Here is a 20,638-nt window from a genome sequence, read left to right as displayed (position 1 = left end):
AAGGGCTTAGTTTTTATCCAGTTCTGCATGGGAGATATGGTGAAATTTGATACTTCTGCTGTCCTCGACAACAGTTTGAGAATAAAGCTATTTTGTCAACAACAACAACAAAAAACTCTTAACATCCAGGGCTGTGAATCCAGCATCTTTCAGAACAAATGCTTATGCAAGTGGTTAGAAAAGTATTTGAGACAGTTGTATTTGAGACAGTTCACGTATACAAGAATGTTCTACAGTTATGTCAAATTTCTTTTAGTGACTGCATGGTCATGCCTGTTTGTTACTTTTTTACCCCCGTATGGTTGTACTGACACAATCTGTTGACTAATTAAAATCTTAATGGTTCTGTTTTAAGTTTTGACTGGGAATCAGATGTGTTCCCTCACCAAATAATAAATTATACTGGCTATAGAGTGCTGTGAGGAAAACGTAGAGGACCTCAAAGCATTCTGAAGAGGAAGTCCGTATCATTCTGCTTTTCCACAGAGGAACTAATACTGTAATTCCATGACTGCTTTAGCTTTACACTTTCTGTGAAGAAAGTAGATTCGATTCCTCACTCCTGTCACACTGCTTGTGCCAACATAAATGTTTGTGCTGGACTGTGGTTGGCTGAGATGGGCTAAAAGTAACCCATCAAACCATGCTGCCTAGTTTGTTTCAATTCCTGAGAATTCTATAGGAAGCAGTGCAGGACTGAGAATGAGTGCCTGAAATCCACAGAGGGGAATAGTTGCCTTGCTGGCTTCTGCTGCCACAATCTGAGGTCAAGGTGTGAGGAAACCAAATGAATCTCCAGCCGTCACTTAGCAAGTGAATGACAGGTGTACTTTGTGTTGAGAAAAGGATAAACTTTGTTCCTTTTGACTTTTGTTTTCTGTTTCAGGGACTGCATGAAGATGGGAGAAGTGGACGGCAAAAAAATTGGCTGCACTGTTAGCCTATTGGTTTGTATAATAATGTTTCTTGCCCTTTTTGATTACAGTTAAGCATTTTCAATTATACAGCCATATATTTGAATGGGAAATAGCCTGTTCCTTGATGCAGTTTCAGTTGACAGAATACTGGTATAACATTGGCACAGGTTGCCCAGCAAAGCTGTTGATGTTTCATCCCTGGAGGTGTCCCCTGGTTGGATGGGGCCCTGAACAGCCTGATCTAGTGGATGGCAACCCTGCCTACAGCAGGGGAGTTGGAACAAAATGATCTTCAAGGTTCTTTCCAAGCTATTCTGTGATTCTGTGAAATTGATAAAGTAGTTTCCTTTGTATAGATGGATGCTGAGAGATCTCTAATACCATTTAATTCAGTTTTCTTTCCCTTCCTGCTAGATAAATTTTGCCAGAGTATTTTCTAAATATAATTGTTCTCCAAGTTCTTAGAAAGAAACAAACCTTTCTGCCTCTCCAAAACCCAACAAAATGGACACGATTTCTCCAGTTTCCTGTCTTCCTCATTCCAGTTTCAGTCAGGAATGCTGCTCCAGACCTTTTCCTGCCATGTAACCTCAAAATCATCAGTGCCAATCTGTATTATGAAAAATATTTCATTTTTGTTTATGAAAAGCATTTTTGTTCTAGGGCAATTTCTACTGACAAGTTTGTTGATTTCTGTTAACCTTGGAAAGTTTCCATTTTCATGTTTGTTTTGAAAAGCTATATTTTTAGCCATGGAAAAAAACAGAATAAGTTGACTCATAATTCTGCCTTCTCGATGTCAGCAAAACAATTTGATAGCACTTCTAAGTAGCAGTTATATATGAGAGAATAAAGGATTTTTTCAGCAGAGAAATTGTACTCTCCAAATATGGAAAATGTTTACTACACAGCTGTAGAGCAGCTGGCTTCCTATCAGAATCTCCAGCATGATTTGAATTCTATAAAGTACCTGGATTATTTTCATTCTACTACTAAGAACTTTTTAAACTATTATTAGTTAAAAATTCACGATTTTAGCAAAAACAAAATTCAAGCATTTAAAACTCCTCATAACACCATTACATTTTTAATACAATTTTCTATGACTTGTACAGGTTAAGGAAGATTTTCTCTCTTAATTATTTTCAGACACATTTTGTTACTGTTTGCCCACTTGGGAAACAACTAATATCAAATTTTGAAAAGAAAAGTTTGATTACGAAAATAGCACCACACAGTTTATGACATTTAGTTCCCCATATGATGGATGAACTATTTGTCAGCTCAAAAGTTTTGTTGTTTTTTTTCATGCAAATTTTTAAAGGAATGTATGATCCTAAAATTATTTGAAATACATATAGAGAAGCAATACTTCATTCTTCATCAACACTTCAAAGATTTTCTGTCTTCCAAAGATGACAGGATTGATTGGCTTGGAAAGAGAATATTTTTGTTTTGGCATTGAGGTACGTGCTGTTCTTCTGGGAAGTAGAGTTGACCAAGTTAACAAACTTACCAAACTAACTGGAATGATGCTCCATCATGAAATATGCAGAGGTACCATTATCAATAACTTAGATGAAAGGAAAATGTAGGATTGTTTTTCCCTGTTCTCTCCACTCTCTGGATTATCAGAGAAAGCTTTCACATTAGCAGTGTTTGTTCAGAAAAGCTGGTTTAAAAGGTGTCTGATTGAGTTCCTTAAATGTGAGAACTGAACTAAAAGTTTTGATGTTGCATCCCATATTTTATCCAAGTAACAGGAAACAGAAGTTACTCATCCAGAAATCTATTGTTAGAAGTCTTCTAGAAATTTTGTCCTGAATATTACTTTAGTGTGCACTGTTATGTATTGCAGTCATACATTCAGTATTTATGTATTCAGTTCCCAGCATAAGTCAAGGCTGAAGAAAGCACATTTTTCATTTGGCATTATGCTATTTACAGTGCTAGACAGTTCTGTGCAATATTCCAAAGTCCTGACATTTTACTGTGGCAGAATGAAGAGTGGATATACTAGGCAGTAGGTATTTTGTTAAAATATGAATACAAAAGTTAGAGCACTTTCAGCATTTTTAAATCAACAAGGAGCTTTCAACAAGATGTTAAGTAGCCTAAGTAAGGGGAGATGGATGTATTTTTCGGGTGGATTAGTATTTATAGAGGAAGAAACAGATTTCAGTTCTTACATGTTTCTTCTTTATTTAAAAATAAATATAAAAGAAGAGCATGTTGACTGGTCTACCAAATGTACAATGGAACTAAACATTATATTGAACGCCTCTTGTTTGTGATAAATATATTTAGTATCTGCTACACTTCATTACGAAATATAATTTTATTGCAGAATTTTTACAAGACTGAACTCAACAAAGAAGAGATGTATATTCGCTATATTCATAAGCTCTATGACCTACATCTGAAAGCACAAAACTTTACAGGTAACTAAATGCAAACTGGAAAATGTATTTAGGATAGACTGTGACTTGCAAACCTTCAGTGTGTATGTCCAGTACAGAATATACAAACCCAGGTTGAGTTTCCTTGCTCAATTAGTCTCTTCCAGAGTTGTGGAGCTTCTTTTCAGCCCCAGAGCTCTGCTACTTTCTGTATTTGTCGAAACAACTACTGCTGATGTACACTAGGGATAAATGTCATGAGTCATTCTTCAGCCAAGAGTAGTAAAGCTTAAATGAGGTATAGATGAATCAGTCCTGTAGTGTGAATCTTGGCCTATCACATTTGCCATATTTTCAATGTGAATTTAGCACTGTGGCTGACAATTGTCATTTAAATGGAAAAATAAGAAGATAAGTGCATGATTATTATTTATACAATAAAAGAGGCACTTCGTCTGAGTGACTGTTATGAAGAATAGCTGGAATTGATAAAATCAGTCTCTCTTTAAACAGTCTTTGGTTGCCAAAATACTTAACTGACCTTGTAATACCTCTGTCCATTTCCCAGTGATTGCAACAACAACTGCATGTGTTCAGAATCTCTGCAGATTGTTTTCATTCTTAAAAGGAGATTCCTTGGTTAGTGGGCACTAGTAAAGAGACTACGGGTACCTAATGACAGTGAATTTCCTAGGATCCGTGGAAAAGTTCCCTAACTTGGTATTTTTACAGTCCCTTCACTGTTCATGGGCTTAAAATCTAATCTAGATTGCAGGATACATTAAGGAGAGGATTTTCATTTCCACATGTGACCTGGCAGTAGTGAATCACAAGAGAATTTTGATTATCAAGCACTACTATCTTTATCCCAGCTGGCTTTTTTTGCCAAATTATTAATTTCCAGATCTTACATAACAGATGTTAGTAACTCCTTAAGCCATGCTGCATTCTCTTTACAGATTGACTGCAAATATATATCCAATTTACTTTCAGCAGTAATATGAACCTTTTCATTTTGTTTTGCCATCCATTCAAATATTAACAGTATTTTGCTTACAATTTATCTCCAGGTTTTTGTTATATTTCCTGTGTATCTATTATCAGCATGTGTGATTTCTGCATTGTTTGCTGTGGTAGATTCTGTGACTCCAAGATTATTTTTGCTGTGAGAGACTTTTGGGAGAATTGTCTCACAGCTATGGTTAAAAGCAATCTTTCCACTTGAAAATAGACTTATGTAGTCCATTGCCTTGCCTTTTCAATCAGTGACAACATACAGACCTTTGGTGAACTTTGGCCACAATAATCCCATGCAGCGCTATAGGCTTGGGGATGAGTGGCTGGATGAATGTGAAAAGGAAAGGGACCTGGGGGTGTTGGTTGATGCTCGGCTTAACATGAGCCGGCAGTGTGCCCAGGTGGCCAAGAAGGCCAACAGCATCCTGGCCTGTATTAGAAATAGTGTAGCCAGCAGGAGCAGGGAGGTGATCATCCCCCTGTACTCAGCTCTGGTACGGCCGCACCTCGAGTACTGTGTTCAGTTTTGGGCCCCTCACTACAAGAAGGACATTGAGGCCCTGGAGCGTGTTCAGAGAAGGGCAACAAAACTGGTGAGGGGTCTGGAGCACAGGTCTTATGAGGAGCGGCTGAGGGAGCTGGGATTGTTTAGTCTGGAGAAGAGGAGGCTCAGAGGAGACCTTATTGCACTCTACCACTTCCTGAAGGGGGGTTGTGGTAAGGAGGGGATTGGCCTCTTCTCCCAGGCAACAAACAGGACCCAAGGAAGTGGTCACGAGTTGTACCAGAGGAGGTTTAGATTGGACATGAAAACTTTTTCCCTCAGAGAGTGGTCAGGCACTGGAGTGGCCTGCCCATGGAGGTGGTGGAGTCACCGTTCCTGGCAGTGTTCAAGAGGTGTCTGGATAAGGAGCTATGAGGGATGGTTTAGTAGCTTGTGCTAACAATGATAATGAGTGGATGGTTGGACGAGATGATCTAGTAGGTCCTTTCCAACATTGTGATTCTATGATTCTATGACTGAATTCACGTACATGAGAAGTCTGTACTTCAGCAGCGTTCCTGCACATTGTACCATTAGTTTCCTAACTGCAAAATTTCACTCTAGGGATGAAGTCAGCTTACTTAAAATAATTCTCTCAGTTCACAGTATGATTTTACAGGACTGTTTCTAAAACTTCTTAATTCTCTGTGAAAAAAAAAAAGAAAAGAAAAGAAAGGTGTTTTTTTTTTTTTTTTTAGAAAATAAAAATCCTGGCTAAGAACTTAGATGTCAAGTTATAAAGAAAGGGTCATAATGAGCTACCCTGACGTCTATTTATGCTCTGCTGTTTTAGATTTCTTCCAATTTTGAATGAGTGTTATCAACTTCATGGATATTTTATAATTGTTATGTAAACGTGCTACATGTTTTTACTACGAAATTGTAGCTTGAAACTTGAAAAACATATGTTACTAGCTAATCAGTCTGAAAGCTGTGTGATGTCAGAATTAAGACTGTGCAACTTCAAATGGTCTCCCTTCCACATAGGTGTAATAATACAGCACTCCTAGCATTTTACAGCATTTGGATGCAAAGCACAGCTTCCAACAAACATTTTCTGCAGTGATGGCTTTTCATCCATATATTCTCAAGCTAGATGTCTAAGAGGAACACTGTTAGAGAAAAAGTCTTGTTAACATCATGTGACTTAGAGGAATTTACACAGCAAAGTCAGAAGTAGGATACAAGTTCATATGGCAAGTTCACCTGCCTCTCAGCATATCAAATCTGCAGTAAAACAAGTCTAGTAGGCAACTTAAGATTGCCCTCAGGACATGACCCGTCTTTATACTGAATGATGCAGAATGGTCATCTGGCTGGAAAAGTAGATAGAACACTAACTCAAAAATCAGTAACGCATATATATAGTTTGAGTTGTCATAACCAGCATTAATTCTGATGTTTTGCACTTGGCCAGAGTCTGCCTTGCAGTAGTTTGTCTTCCTATCAGTTTTATTGTATTGTTTCTGAGGAATTTGTTAAAGCAAAGTTAAAATAATATTATTGTTATTACCTGATAATTGCTATTAACCATAATGTAATGATCACCACACAATTTTATAACAGCAGAGAGCAACATTAAGTTTGGTTCCTTATAAACCATAAAAGAAAAGTGTAGAAATTTTGAGTGTGCACTTTTTTCTTCTGCTAGAATCATAAGGATCAGCTGTGAGAAATTTATTTCTGTTAGGGAGTGAAGTGCATCAAGAAAACCTCTGCCTCTCCATTTCCTTCTCAGCCCTGGTCTCCTTTGGACTGTGTCCACAGTCCTATTTTCTCTCCTCTATCTTGATGTTCTTCATACTCCAGCCTGTGTTCCTTTGTTCAGACAGAAGAGCCATTGAGGACTTCTACTTAGCAGAATGGAAGTCCAAGGCTAACCAGGAAATTATTTCTTAATTTTTGTATTGTCATCTTTGTATTGTCAGACTCCAGGAAAACTGACCCAATGTCTCCACTTTAAATATTGTTTGAAAATTGTCAGCAGAGATTATTATAGCTGGTGATAACAGCTATCCAAAATAACCGCTGCCTACTTCAAATGCATCAGTTTTCTACCAAAAAAGGTGTATCTCAGTAAGAGCATTCACATTACCACATACTTTCCCTGTGCTTTGTTTGCTTGCTGTTCATATGTACTGTGGTGTAATTTGTCTTGCAGAGGCTGCCTACACACTGTTGCTGTACGATGAGCTGTTGGAGTGGTCTGATCGGCCCCTGAGAGAATTTCTAAACTACCCCATGCAAACAGAGTGGCAACGTAAAGAGTATCTCCATCTGACTATCATTCAAAACTTTGATAGGGGAAAGGTAAAAGAGTTCAATTTTACTGAATAAATCTAGAAAGGATAGTTAATTCGTGTTATGATTTACTTCCAGTTTTGCATTTTCTAATATAGAGGGGAAGTATTTGTCATTGCTTGATTAAGCAGTTACTTAGCGACACAGTAGGTTCCTTCTAATTCTGTTTGTATCCTAGAAATCTCCCACACTTAAATGTGAGATTAATTTGCACTTGCGTAGCAGTTCTTTTTGCAAGTATAGAAGCACTTTTTAAAAGATGGTATAATTTCTCCCCATTTTAAAGGCGGTGAAAATGAGCCATACAACAAAACACCCTCTTGCAATTCATTGAGTGACCAAGTGAGGGATAACATTCCAGGTGTCTGGATTATAAGATCTATGTTTACATCTACTAAATTGTGATGTGTTGTTTTGAATATCAACTGCAGAATCTCTAAAAGAAATTTTTTGGGAGGTTACAGTTCATTGTCATCTCTGAGAATGCTTAGACTAAATTATGCAACAGCAATTATCCTGTAGTTTAAAATTTTATATACCCTTTATGGGATTATTTATCTCAGGGATGAATAAGAAATTCATTACAATTTTGCATAAGTAATATAATATCCAGGTAAGCCTTGAAAATGTGTTCAAACTGATATTGATGATTTTTTTTTCTTTTTAGAAAATTCTCTGATCAGTTTAAATCATATTATGCAATTCCCAACTACAAAAATTAAGCAGCATATGTTAAGAGGAACACACATTTAAAATGTAAAAATCCTACTTGTTTGAATCAATCTTATAAGTATTATCAAAAGAGATAGTTACCTATATCTTGTGCAGTGATTGACCTGTGAGAGTCATATATTAAATAAGTCTCCAAACAGATCCATCAGATAATTCATCAGTATTGCTTAGCAGCTATCTGTGTCTCTAATGAACAATATGTTCATTTATTTTCAGTTATGGGAAGTACGAGCTGGTTTAGAAAGAACAGACTTCACTAATAAACCACAAATTGTCAAACACTTGTTGTGAAATTACTAAACATCTTTTACTTGCTTGCAGTGTTGGGAAAATGGCATTATTTTATGCCGGAAAATTGCTGAACAGTATGAGAGCTACTATGACTACAGGAACCTTAGCAAGATGAGGGTAATGTATCTAAATACTTTTCATCAGTCATAGATCAAAAAGCTTTTAATTTGGAATATAAAATGTTACTTGGAAACTTAAGTTTGCCACTGAGAAGTCCTTCAGTTTCATTTGAAAACACTTTTCCTTTTTAAGTTTGTACTTATTTTCTGTAACAGATTATAAAAAGAAGTGTAAAATGGAGTGTAAGAAGAAAAATAAGTGATCTTGCAGTGTTTGTAACTGTGTAACACTCCTTTTGTGTGCATGCTCATGCAAAAATATTGTATCTACCAATCCAATTTTGTTGATTTCCTATTGTTTGTCTGGGGAATGTGCTCTGTGCAGTCCTTTGTTAGGAGCAGCAGCATATCTTTGCAGTTGTAATGGGAAACAAACAGCTTGTGACGAGTAACATACAACTTTGCTAATCTGTGTATTGCATAAAAATATGATCTGCTCAATTCACATAGACAAAGAGTCTTTTATGACGCAGTCTTCCTGCTGTTGGTCATTTTTAGAGCCTTGTTTCTATGTTAATACTTTCTGCTACTTTATATCAAAGATAATTTGGTCTTTTTGTTTCTTCTTCTAATGGATTCAACTTTATATATTAATTTCCTCGGAAAATTTTTGTGTGCATGTGGTATGCCTTCTGCTGGAACTTATGCCAAAGTTGCTTAACAACATGTTGCAAAATTCCCAACACAGAGCTCTATAGCAATACTCCTTAGGAGCTGCTCACTCCATATATATATTTAGGTTACTGAATGGCAGAATCCTATAGGGAAGAACAAAAAATGGCTATCCTCATATTAATAAAATAATTTGTTTATGCGCATTTAATTAATTGTACCTAATGTGTTCTGTGTTTGCATTGGTCAGTATCTTTCTACTATATCTGTGCCACCTATGTTTTAACCCAAAAAAAAGGGGCAGGGGATTTCTCTCAGTATAAACTCAGCAGTTATTGATATCATACACACATTAAGTAGCTGTTTACATTAGCTAAAATGGGGTAAATGCTTTTTATTTTCACAGTATTAAAAAAAGTATGAACAGGAAATTTTTTGGTAAAATCTCCTAATTGGAGAGAAAAAAGACATTAATATAAAGATCATTTTGCGTTCATATTTTGAGTAAAATAAAAGTGGGATGTATTGATAAAAATGGTATAATTACTACTATGGTACTTTTCAAGGAACTCCTGTTAGACACTGAAATCATTGCAGTCTGTTATGATTTGAACATGACTGTTTTGAATGTGGCTCCTTAAAGTTACTCAGAGGATACACTGCAATTCCAGTACTTCACAGCAGTGTATCAAAACACCTTGTGTTTTGTGACAGTATAAGGTAAAAATATGTTTTCAAAGAACACTAACTGCATTTCTTTTCAATCTCAACCAGATGATGGAAGCATCTTTGTATGATAAAATTATGGATCAACAGCGATTGGAGCCAGAATTTTTCAGAGTTGGTTTTTATGGGAAAAAGTTTCCATTCTTCTTGAGAGTAAGTAAATTGAAAATGAACCAAATGGAGTAATTCTGACTCAGGCCGTTTTTCGTAATTACTTCCTCTACTTGAGAATTTGATCATACCATATAATAAGTTCTTCTATTAGAAGCAGGGAATTCTCAGTGGTAAATATAATATCCTCGTGTTATCAGGGTCAAGAAAAGGTCCTGAAAAACAAACGATAGGCTTCTAAAGTCCCATATAGGCTTAAGATTCTAGTTTGTGTTGGAAACCATGCACCTGAACTATTCCACAAATCACTGTCTTCTTTCCATGGTAGCTTGTTCCCATTGTTCTGTTTCTTCTGGTGGCCGCTCAGAAGGCAGCTATCAAAAGAAGTATCATTTGACAGTTGGACAATCAGTAATGTAGCATTTAAGTAATTACATTCTCAATCTCAGCTCTTTTAAAAAAAATGAGTTAGAAATTCAGCATGCTGATTTCCATTGTTTATTAGTATACTAAAGCTGACAAGATATATAAAGTTACTCTTGAACATCAGTCTTAGATTCTGAAGCTACCAAAGTGCCCTTTAAAATTTTATTTTTGTTTTTCTGTTCCCTTCTTCCACAGTCTGCAGTGATTTAGCTGCATTGACTGTCACCTTGGGAAGACAACAGAATCTATCTTACTCATGGAGCCGCTGCAGTCGTAATCCAAGCTCCCCTTCCTATAGTAATTCAAATAAGTGATGATGGAACCACCTCTGTGTGGGGGAGGCCTAAAGAATCAAATTTGCCTTTGTGTCTGGGAAAGTTGCAAATCATAAATATAGCACAAAAGTCTCAGTTTAAATCCTTGCTCAAAAACTGTCTTGTGGGCACATCATTTTTGTAATTGTCTGATAGTTGTCTGTCTGTATGTATATATATGTCAGTATATATTGTTAATTAGGATGAAAGTCTGGGAATGTGGTGCTTCCTTTCCCTTGTCAAGGTACTGTAAGGAAAACTGCATTTTCTATCTAAATCTTCTTCCAGAGGAACCCATTGGAGTTTTCTGATGTAGTTATAAAAACAAAATACATTTAATGCTATTTTTGAGAAAAAATGTTAAGATTTTTTTTTTATTTCAAACATATAGGAAGCCCTCAGCAACACCTCAGTTTGGGACTAGTTCCAGGGGGTACATCAGGTCCAGACAGCTCATATTTGATGTATAACTTGTGTTTTATCTATGTTCATGTTTCAGGAAAACTATGGTCCAATGTCGCAGTGAACATCCAGTTTGAAAGAAATAGGGTTTTCTTGTTCCTCATGGAGAGGACTGTCAGCTGATTTCATTGCTTTAACTGTCTGTTGCATTATGTTTTCATTACATATTTTAAACAATTGCTATTGTAGGTTAGCTACACACTTTTCCCTTCAGCTTTTTCAGATTTTTATTATTCATTTTACCATTCTATAAAATATCCTTTATACAGTAAAGTTCCCTTCACCTAGATTTCTTATTTTCATCCTGGCCTCTTGATCCTTATTTTTTCTTTTCTTGATGATAATATGATGTAAGCATTGCCCTTAAAGTGTATTTAAGACTGTGTGTTTAGAGCTATCTAATGATACCCATTCATTTCTGCATATCTTATCTTTTTTTTTTCCATATTTTTACTCAGAATAAGGAATTTGTTTGCCGAGGACATGACTATGAAAGACTGGAGGCCTTCCAGCAGCGAATGTTGAATGAGTTCCCACATGCCATTGCTATGCAACATGCAAATCAACCAGATGAGACTATCTTTCAGGCAGAAGCACAGTGTATCCACATAATCACAAATTCATGCTACTTAGTTGTCTTTTGTGGTTTTAAAAAATGTAGGTACCCCTATCACCAATTTCAATAACTATCAGCCCCCACTTAAATAAAAGGTAGGTGAGAAATATCCTGCAATTTATCCCATTCACTATGTTTTGTTCAGATATATTTTCACATAATTGTTGATTTTCTTTAAAAATTCCTTGATTTTTAAGATTCTTACTTCAACCAGAAATTCTTATGGAACTCTCATAGCTTTGTGTGTCATGGAACTCTCATAGCATAGGTGTGTCAGTTCAAGTTACAATAACTTCTTACAAGAAAATATAATGCTGGCATTATATAAGAATATATTTAATTAAATCCTTTTATTCCATGTAGTATTCCCTGTAAGCAATTCTATTTCTCTCTCTTTTGTTCTTTTTTTTTTTTTAATAAGAGATTTCAACAAAATAATACAAAGAAAATTCAAGTAATCAAAAATGACTGAAGTTCGTTTCCTAAGCCATTAATATTCTAGAAGCATTTAATGATACAAACTTGGAAAATAATTTTTATTCTGTCATAACTCATGGGACAAAATGTGCTTTGCTAATTTCAGTGATGTGGAATAGCCTTAACTCTTTGCATACAGACTTGCAGATCTATGCTGTGACACCAATCCCAGAAAATCAAGAAGTTCTGCAGAGAGATGGCATTCCAGACAACATCAAGAGTTTTTACAAAGTAAATCACATCTGGCGATTCCGGTATGACAGGCCATTTCACAAAGGTACCAAGGACAAGGAGAATGAGTTCAAGGTAGAGTACCCTGTACTTTCCCAAATGAAGGTTTTATTTGAAACATCAGTTACAGTTGTGTTATTGAACTGAGTGTGTTCTAACAAATTGTCTAGAGGAAACAGTAGGTCAAATTTGATAGCTTTACTCTTCACTGTACTTAAAATTCCTGTAATAGTTACATAGGAACTGAAAGGTCTTTTTGTGTATGACAGTAGGGGAGCAAAAAACCTGTTCATTTTTTTTACTTTGATGATACATCAAAGTCAGAACTGCAGAGAGCAGAGCAGCCTCCTCCAGAGAAGCTTATGAGGCAGATGTGTAAACATTGCTAAGATGATCTTCCATGGTATGGATAGGATTAACAAAAAATTCCATCTACTAAGAGCAGGGAAGAGACAGTTTTGTCTAAAATACAGTATAATGTTCATTCCTGTGACATAAAAACTAAAAACTACTTCTGAACTTACAGCTTGTCTCAGAGAAGAGTGAAAGTCTCTTCCCTAACATGTAAATGAATTCTGTTCCTCTTAATAAAAGTATCAGACTGTAAGTTCATCTCACACTATTTCTGGTGTAATTTTAATTTTGATCCTCTAGAAATGCTTACGTCCTGACCTAGAACATACTCTAGTATTCAGACACATAATAATGTCCTCACTTAATCAGAGAAAAGAACTTTAAGGGTAATAAATTAGCTCAAGTAAATTTGTTGTCCTCTAATTAAAGATTAGGACTTCAATTTAATTGTATAGCTTGTGTATATTTTGTGTAAGATCTCTACTATGTGTTGAGGTAACCATTTACTTGGCTGTCATTTTATAAAACTCTTGCAGTAAGTACTTAATAATATTACATTGGAGTATCCCATCACCCGTGCATGTTGGAATCTCAAAATAGGACTTCTCAGAGGAGAGCTCTAAGCTGCTCTGCTTCTGAACTCTTTCTCTTCTCAATTATTATCTAAGAAAAGAAATATTAAAATGCGAATGTAGTTGTGAGTGACTTTTGGAGATGAGGGGACAATATGTAATATAGAATAATACCACGTGTTTAAGAGTAGAGAAACAGCAGAAATTACTGCTTAGTTGAGAATCATAGGAAGTACTGAGAAATGTGAAATTTGTAGGCTTCTGGGATGGATATTTCAATAGATGCTTCAATATTGATACTTTTTTCATATCCTTCATATGCTGTTTTTTTTTATGTGGATATATTTACAAAGAAAACTGAGAATAGTCAAGAAAATTCTAGAGGTAAATTATTGATTTTGTACTGATTTTGTATATTGTAGAGCCTGTGGGTGGAGAGAACTACTCTGATCTTGGTGCAGAGTTTACCTGGAATCTCTCGTTGGTTTGAAGTGGAAAAGCGTGAAGTAGTGAGTATGAGACTGATTGCAGTGTGTACTGTGTTTTTCACTTCCCCACCCATAGGTTACTGGAAAACAACCGTAAGATTAATTACCCAGATATAATTTATTTGTGCAAGTTTTGAAGCAAACTACAACAAAATTATTTACAAAGTGTTTTGAGTTGTCCGGTTTCTCTTATCCTCTAAAGTATTACTAAGAAGCCAGCCTTATGATTCATTTAAACAGTTGAGGAAAAAAAGAAGCTGAGAACAATAATAGGCAGTCAGAACCCAGTAAAAGGCAATACTTAACTGTCAGCAAATTACTTCTTTCAGCACAAAATTTAATGCATAGAATATCTGTAGCTTAATACGTCTTTCAGTATTCCTGAAATGTAAGTATTCTCAGTTTCCTGTACGTTAATAAATGCTATGTGGGTATATCTCTGTTTCTACCTAGAGCTCTGTTGAAGTTACCAGTTCTCAGCATGGGCATCGAGGCATGCCTACACAAATCTTGTAGGAGTAGGGTCTAAGGTAGCAATCTTTCAGTGACACATTGTAATTTCTTCTCAATCCTTGTTTTATTTCTTAGAAAATCCTTGAATACTTTTCAAATGTATTCTGAGGAGTGCTCGTAGTATAAAAATCTCTAAAAAACTGGTCAGTGGTTGAGCCAGAGAATTTCATAGAATCATAGAATGGTCTGGGTTGAAAAAAGACCTCAAAGATCATAGAGTTTCGACTCCCCTGCCATGAGCGATGTCTCCAACCACTAGAGCAGGCTGCCCAGAGCCATGCCCAGCCTTGCCTTGAATGCCTCCATGGATGGGGCATCCACAACCTCTGTGGGCAACCTGTTCCAGTGCATCACCGCCCTCTGAGTGAAAAACTTTCTCCTAACATCTAGCCTGAATCTCCCCTGTCTTAGTTTAAAACCGTTCTCCCTTGTCCTATCAACCCATGTAAACAATCATTCTCCCTTCTGTTTTTATGCTCCCTTCAAGTACTGGAAGGACACAATGAGGTCTTCCAGGAGCCTTCTCTTCTCCAAGCTAAACAAGCCCAGTTCCCTCAACCTTTCCTCATAGGAGAGGTGCTCCAGCCCTCTGATCATTTTAGTGGCCCTCCTCTGGACCCGTTCCGAGTGCTCTGCATCTTTCTTGTGTGTAACATCTGTAATTTTTTCCCTTCCTATTAAAGCTACAACAAAGCTTTAATAATGTTATTATTTATAATGTTATTATATGTTACTGTTGTAAAACTGAGAATGTCTTGCAGAAAACCAAAATGTAATTTAGTAAAATATGTAAAGAAATTGTGTCCAACACAGAATTTTGTTAGTTGACTTCCACAAAGACCTAATTATCTGGTGGAAATTGGAATATAGAAGAACCGCCTCAGTTACTGTGTTACCATTATAGACACCATTTCCTTTTGGGCACATACTGGACCATGACTCAGAATTGTGCTTTAACGTTTTGGTAAATTATGGCAACTTCAGGCCCTCTTCCCACATCTCTGCTTTTTGCCTTTTCTGCAGTTCATGCCAACAGTGAGTGAAGCATCCTTTCACTCTGGAAGGCAGACACATCCTGATCAGTGACTGCTATTTACTGTAACTCCATTGTCATCAAAGCCTTCCCATCCATACCATCTAGCTGTTGGCTGCATGATAGGATGGGTGTGGGAACTAACTCACCTGTACTTAAACTCTGCTTAGTGTCTTTAAGCACCACAAAGAACTCTCTGAACTCACTCCTAATTAGGTAAAGATACCAAGGACAATTAAAAAGATCTCCCAAATCCCAAGTTTCACCACATGCTGAAGTGTGTATTTTGTAACAGCTGCTGAGCAATCTCCCAAGGTCAGATAATTAACCTGCTAGAGAAGGTTCTTTGCTTTGGCCCTTGATTACATGCTCAGATATTTTATGATCAGATATTTTACAGGTAAAGAAGAAGTCTTCCTATCCCATTACGCTACCACATAGAAAAATGTTATTCTCAGGTTTAGAATTTAACAAAAAAAATTACCTTTAATGTAGTTCATCTTTTAACTGAGGATTAAGCAGTTTGCACTTTTCCTCACTCCCATTTCAGGTGGAAATGAGTCCTCTTGAGAATGCCATTGAAGTCTTAGAAAATAAGAACCAGCAACTGAGAACACTGATTAGTCAGTGTCAAACTCGACAGATGCAAAACATTAACCCTCTCACAATGTGTCTAAATGGGGTCATTGATGCTGCAGTTAATGGTGGTGTTACTAGATACCAAGAGGTAAGCAATTTATTTTGTGTTTATTAAAAATCTGTTGCAAGACTGTTTCTTTCTGATTATTTCTCTGAACAGTTAAAACTCTTCTGTATGAATTCAGGATAGAAAAGATTATAAATTATACATTTAATTACAGTTTTATTGCAGTTTAGGTGTGAGCTGATGTTAAATATATATAGCTTCATTGGAATAACTGTTTTGCACCTGATAATCTCATAAACACACCAGTGCTGAGCACACTCACATTCAGCTTGTATTCCTTAGTGGTTAGTGCTTGTCTTCATCATGATTTTTCTTTAGAAATAGTTAGTTCTAACTGTATTGCTGAAATATGTACACTCCAGCCAAGGAGATACTTCTGGCTGACTGACACATGTCCTTTTGTGAGCTGATTTTCCCATTTAAGAGAAATAGTTCTTAACAACAAATATATTTATCTCATGGAATCATTTCTCTGTATTCTTCTTCTTCTTCTCCGTGTTTCCTGGAAAAATCTAGTGAGCTGGTGAGCTGCAACTGCTATACTTCTAAAATATCCAAATTTGTACCTCAGTGCTAGATTTGTCCCCAGAAGCTGTATCTGGTTATTATAATCTCTGAATCATCTTCAGAAAAGCTTAGATTTTTGAGATGATGTATTTTCACAAACTTACGTGAGATTTTGAAACAGCAATAAAGAGAAAGGAGGGCTATTTTTCTCAGCCTAGCTTGATCTCCCAATTTTTCACAGTAGTCTTTTGAAATACTTGAATTAGCTGCTTGTTCCCGTTCCACTGAAAATTTCAAGTTGAATAACTACCCACTTGTCTCAAAGGCTGTTAAATTTGTTGTTCGGTCAACAGAGGTAAATCTGATAAAGCTGCATTCAAATTAAACTGCAAGAGATTTGATTCTGCTATAGTGTTAGAAGCTGTCATTAATACTAGAGCATTTATGACAGCTGAGGTCTAAGGCAAAGCTGAGGTCTAAGGCAAATACCATGTTTGGTATCTCCCAGCTGCCTTTAAAAAAAAAAAAAAGACAACAAAACCTATTTAGCAAAGCAGAGCACCACAGATAGAGTTGCTGGAGTAATACAGACGTGTCAGGACTATGTCTGGCCCCAACTAGCAGTACAGATGAGTTTGGTCTGAGCTACCTAGATGTCTCTATATAGTTCTCCACTATTCATGAGCATATGTTTCCAAAGTTTCCAGCTCGTTCTTTTTAGTATTCTGCAATTCTTGGTCTCCTAGATTGTCTTAATTTGTAGTTTTTTATTCCCTTTTGTCCTCTCCCTCTCTCTCTCTCTCTCTCTCTCTCTCTCTCTCTCTCTCTTTATTTCTCTTTGGCTGTAAACCTAAGACAGGACATTACAACGTGTATGTTTCACCAAGTATGTGGTCTTGAGGTATTACCATGTCTTTACAGATACTTTATTTCTCTTTTGTCATCTTTCCAGCTTTAAAAAGATCTGGCAAATAACCCCTTTTGGTCAGCTGCTGCCTTCTTGATTCTGCCTTTTTTTTTTCATTTCCCCATCTTTTCCTCTTGATAGGATAAAAAGTTGTCTCTTAACTATGCAGTTACATCTGTTAGAAGCTACCCTTTCATTCACTGGTTTTAGTACAGAAATACATCACAGAAAAATCTAGAGAAGTGATAGTTCTTATGTAATATCTTTCTGTATGCTATAAAGCATGAAGTGTGTTTTCTGCCAGTTAACTAACACCTCTCAGATTGCACTTTGTGCTATTACATGTTTTCCTTTTAATTCCTTTGCATCTGCTGAGAACTGAGTAGAAGCACTTTCATGTTTAATTATTGGAAACCATGGGCTCCAAAGCTCACAGGATTTAGTTAAATTCTGATTTTTTTTTTTTCCTCTTCAAATACTGGGGATTTTGCTTAAAGTTAAATTATTACATCTCTGACTCATACTACAGTTCTTGCAGTTCTGTATAAATCTCAGCCCAAAACTACTGGGACACCACCTGCTCAATATTGAAAACACATCAAGATTTTTAGATGAGGGGGAAAGAAAGCAGCTGTCAGAAGTTTGTGATTTGAGAATTTAGCAAGCAGTATCAGAGGGCTCTGTTTTACAGTTTAAACCTATAAGACTTCATCTTGTCTTATCTGCATTGAGAGAATGATGTAAAAATAAATGTTCTTCACTACAGTATCAGCATTTTCTAGACAAGTCTCATGAGTTGGCACAGCATGAAATTTTGGAACTGTCAGAGGAAGGGTTGTATTAATCTCCAGCTCCACTGTTGCCTACATTTACAAATCATTAAGCTCAGCAAAAACATTAATAGCTAAAGTTGGATGGAGGGCCTAGAGAGAATCACTAAGACAAGTAGGAAACACAACACAAAGCAGCCACTATTATCCTCTCAGCTCTATGGAGAGAAAACCATGTAAGTGAATGGAGATCTTTTGTGACAAATGCACTTCTGAGAAGGTCTGTATATCTCTCAAGTGAGTGTTTTCTTTATAGAATAGAGCAAAGCAGTGATGTAAATTCAGTACAGTCCCCTTGTGGGATAGGATAGGTGCCAGAGTAAGTAAGATGCAACTGTGAACAAAAAGGTAACTGCTGTGTTCATGGCTGGTAGATAAAAATGACTTAAGGGTATTATGACTGGTACAATTTGAGCACTGGAAGTGGGATGGAAAGTCATGTAAGTTCATGAACACACTCATGTATTGTTTGTCAGATGCTCCAGAAGTGAAAAAGTGTGGCTTTTTGAAATCAGTGTCATCATGAGTTCTTTCCAACATTAATTAAAGAGTGTATAAGATACTGACATGGCTTTGATACATAGAGTAGACATACAATTCCATGGTGTTCTTATGGTGTCTTTGCATTTAAGGGGTAGAAATGCTTCAGGTCAAACTCTTTGAAACACCGTTTGCAGTCAATGGGAGAGAGATATTTAGTTCAGGTGTTTATTCATCTGTGATTTGCCAGTTTCCAGATTTGATTCAGGATCTCTCCAGGATATTGAACAACTGGTTGAATTCCACTGCAAGAATGGCTCCTTTTTATTTATCCATGCTCTCCATTAATGCAGAAATGAATAATTACTCATTTAGCATTGCAAAAGGAGCTTTAGTTTCGAAAATATCATGAAGAAACTGTTGGCTATAAAAAAATAAACAAACAAACCCAACAAACAACGAGATTTGTTTCTACTTACTTTGTGATTTATTTTTTGTTCTCCTTTAGGCATTCTTTGTCAAAGAATATGTTTTGAACCATCCAGAAGATGGAGAGAAGATTACACGCTTGAGAGAGCTGATGCTTGAGCAGGTAAAGTGGGGAAAAATCCTTGCTAGGTCACCCACTCAGCTGGTCTAGCTGAAACGATGTGTCCCAAAACACAGTACACAATTACTGACTGCTTAGTGGTCTTTGGTATTTTCTGAATTAGTTTGCAAATAGACAGCAACTTCCTATATATGCAGGCTTCCAAGTGATGTTAATATATTCTCCCTAGTTCCTTCTGTCCCTCTTAAGCACTTCAAACTGTTATAAATTAAAAGGTGAACATGAGGCGCATTTTTGTGCTGATCACGTGCAAATATTTGCACAATGTATTTTAGTACTACTACAGAATTAACAGTACTCTCAGCAAATGGTTTGGCTTAAACAAATATTTCTACATTGCATTTTACCACTAGTAAAGAACAAACGTTATTTTTACTGCACTGTTTAGTATATGAGCACACACACAAAAGAACGGAAAAGAAAAATCTTTTCTTGGAAGATATCTAATAACACAAATAACAGTTGCCTGTCTGGTTAGGCACTAAAATGAACATGAGGTGGTATAATCACACGATTGAATTTTTTTGCACTATATAATTTTCCTATTATTTCTTCATTTTCCTATTTATTGTGGTCCTTATTTCATGAATGTTCCCTGTAGAATTTGTTACAAAAAAAATTGAAAATAAAGATAAATGAGCTGTGAAGACTTTTGATGAACTGATGGAAATCACAGGTTCTAGAACTTGATTATGTTATAAAATAGTTGCTGGGCTTCTTAGTTATTATTTATTTATTTTTCTTTGTTTACATTTGTTTCAACAGAGCAAGATGATTATAAAATTATCCCCGGACACTGATTTGTTTATACAATAAGCCAAATGATTAAACTTAAAATAGTCTCTTTTTATTGGATGATGAATAAGACAAATATTTGCAAGTTGGAAATTGAAGGAAAAGATCTAGAACTTCTCAATGGGAGAGATGAAAGGAGAATGTTTCCATTTTCCCTATCACTCAGGAAATGTCAGGATGCAGAGAACTAACCAACATAATTCAGTCTAAGTATATTGATAACTGGTAGACTATCCAAGAGGGGAATTTTGTATAATAAGGCTGGAAATGCTGAAACAGATAATTTTTATCAACTTATCATACAAGTTCAGCTCTTTTAACTGACTTGCACCTATCTGTACTGTATGAAGCATGTTGAAATTTTAGAGTATTGGTATTTGGCAAGATGGGAATTCCACTTTTTGTCAGTGTAGTGGTATCTTTTGGTCAGATCAGCTGAGGACACAGATATTCAGAGCATAATCAAAACCAAGCTCCCTAATCTCATTTTAATTTAGTTAATATATATTAATATTACAATGCAGTGTTTTCAAGGTACAAGTTAACAT

The 20,638-nt window shown here is 36.1% G+C and overlaps 1 protein-coding gene across 1 annotated transcript in view; it reads left to right on the top strand.

Moving 5' to 3' along the window:
* DOCK4 (dedicator of cytokinesis 4) overlaps window positions 1-20,638 on the top strand; it is a 238,559-nt gene that overhangs the window by 203,563 nt on the left and 14,358 nt on the right. The window contains exons 34-43 of the mRNA XM_065743464.1: window positions 887-947; window positions 3,265-3,358; window positions 7,039-7,187; window positions 8,232-8,318; window positions 9,707-9,811; window positions 11,430-11,571; window positions 12,204-12,370; window positions 13,644-13,730; window positions 15,806-15,982; window positions 19,194-19,277. Of these exons, the coding sequence (XP_065599536.1) occupies window positions 887-947; window positions 3,265-3,358; window positions 7,039-7,187; window positions 8,232-8,318; window positions 9,707-9,811; window positions 11,430-11,571; window positions 12,204-12,370; window positions 13,644-13,730; window positions 15,806-15,982; window positions 19,194-19,277 (1,153 nt within the window). The remainder of the gene's footprint in view (window positions 1-886; window positions 948-3,264; window positions 3,359-7,038; window positions 7,188-8,231; window positions 8,319-9,706; window positions 9,812-11,429; window positions 11,572-12,203; window positions 12,371-13,643; window positions 13,731-15,805; window positions 15,983-19,193; window positions 19,278-20,638) is intronic.

The sequence above is a fragment of the Cyrtonyx montezumae genome, unplaced genomic scaffold (assembly GCF_038088225.1).
Source record: "Cyrtonyx montezumae isolate F1298 unplaced genomic scaffold, pur_monq_1.0 scaffold_3, whole genome shotgun sequence".
NCBI classification, from domain to species: Eukaryota; Metazoa; Chordata; class Aves; order Galliformes; family Odontophoridae; genus Cyrtonyx; species Cyrtonyx montezumae.
Note: the sequence above shows the minus strand (reverse complement) of the source record. Positions and strands in the feature narration are given on the sequence as shown.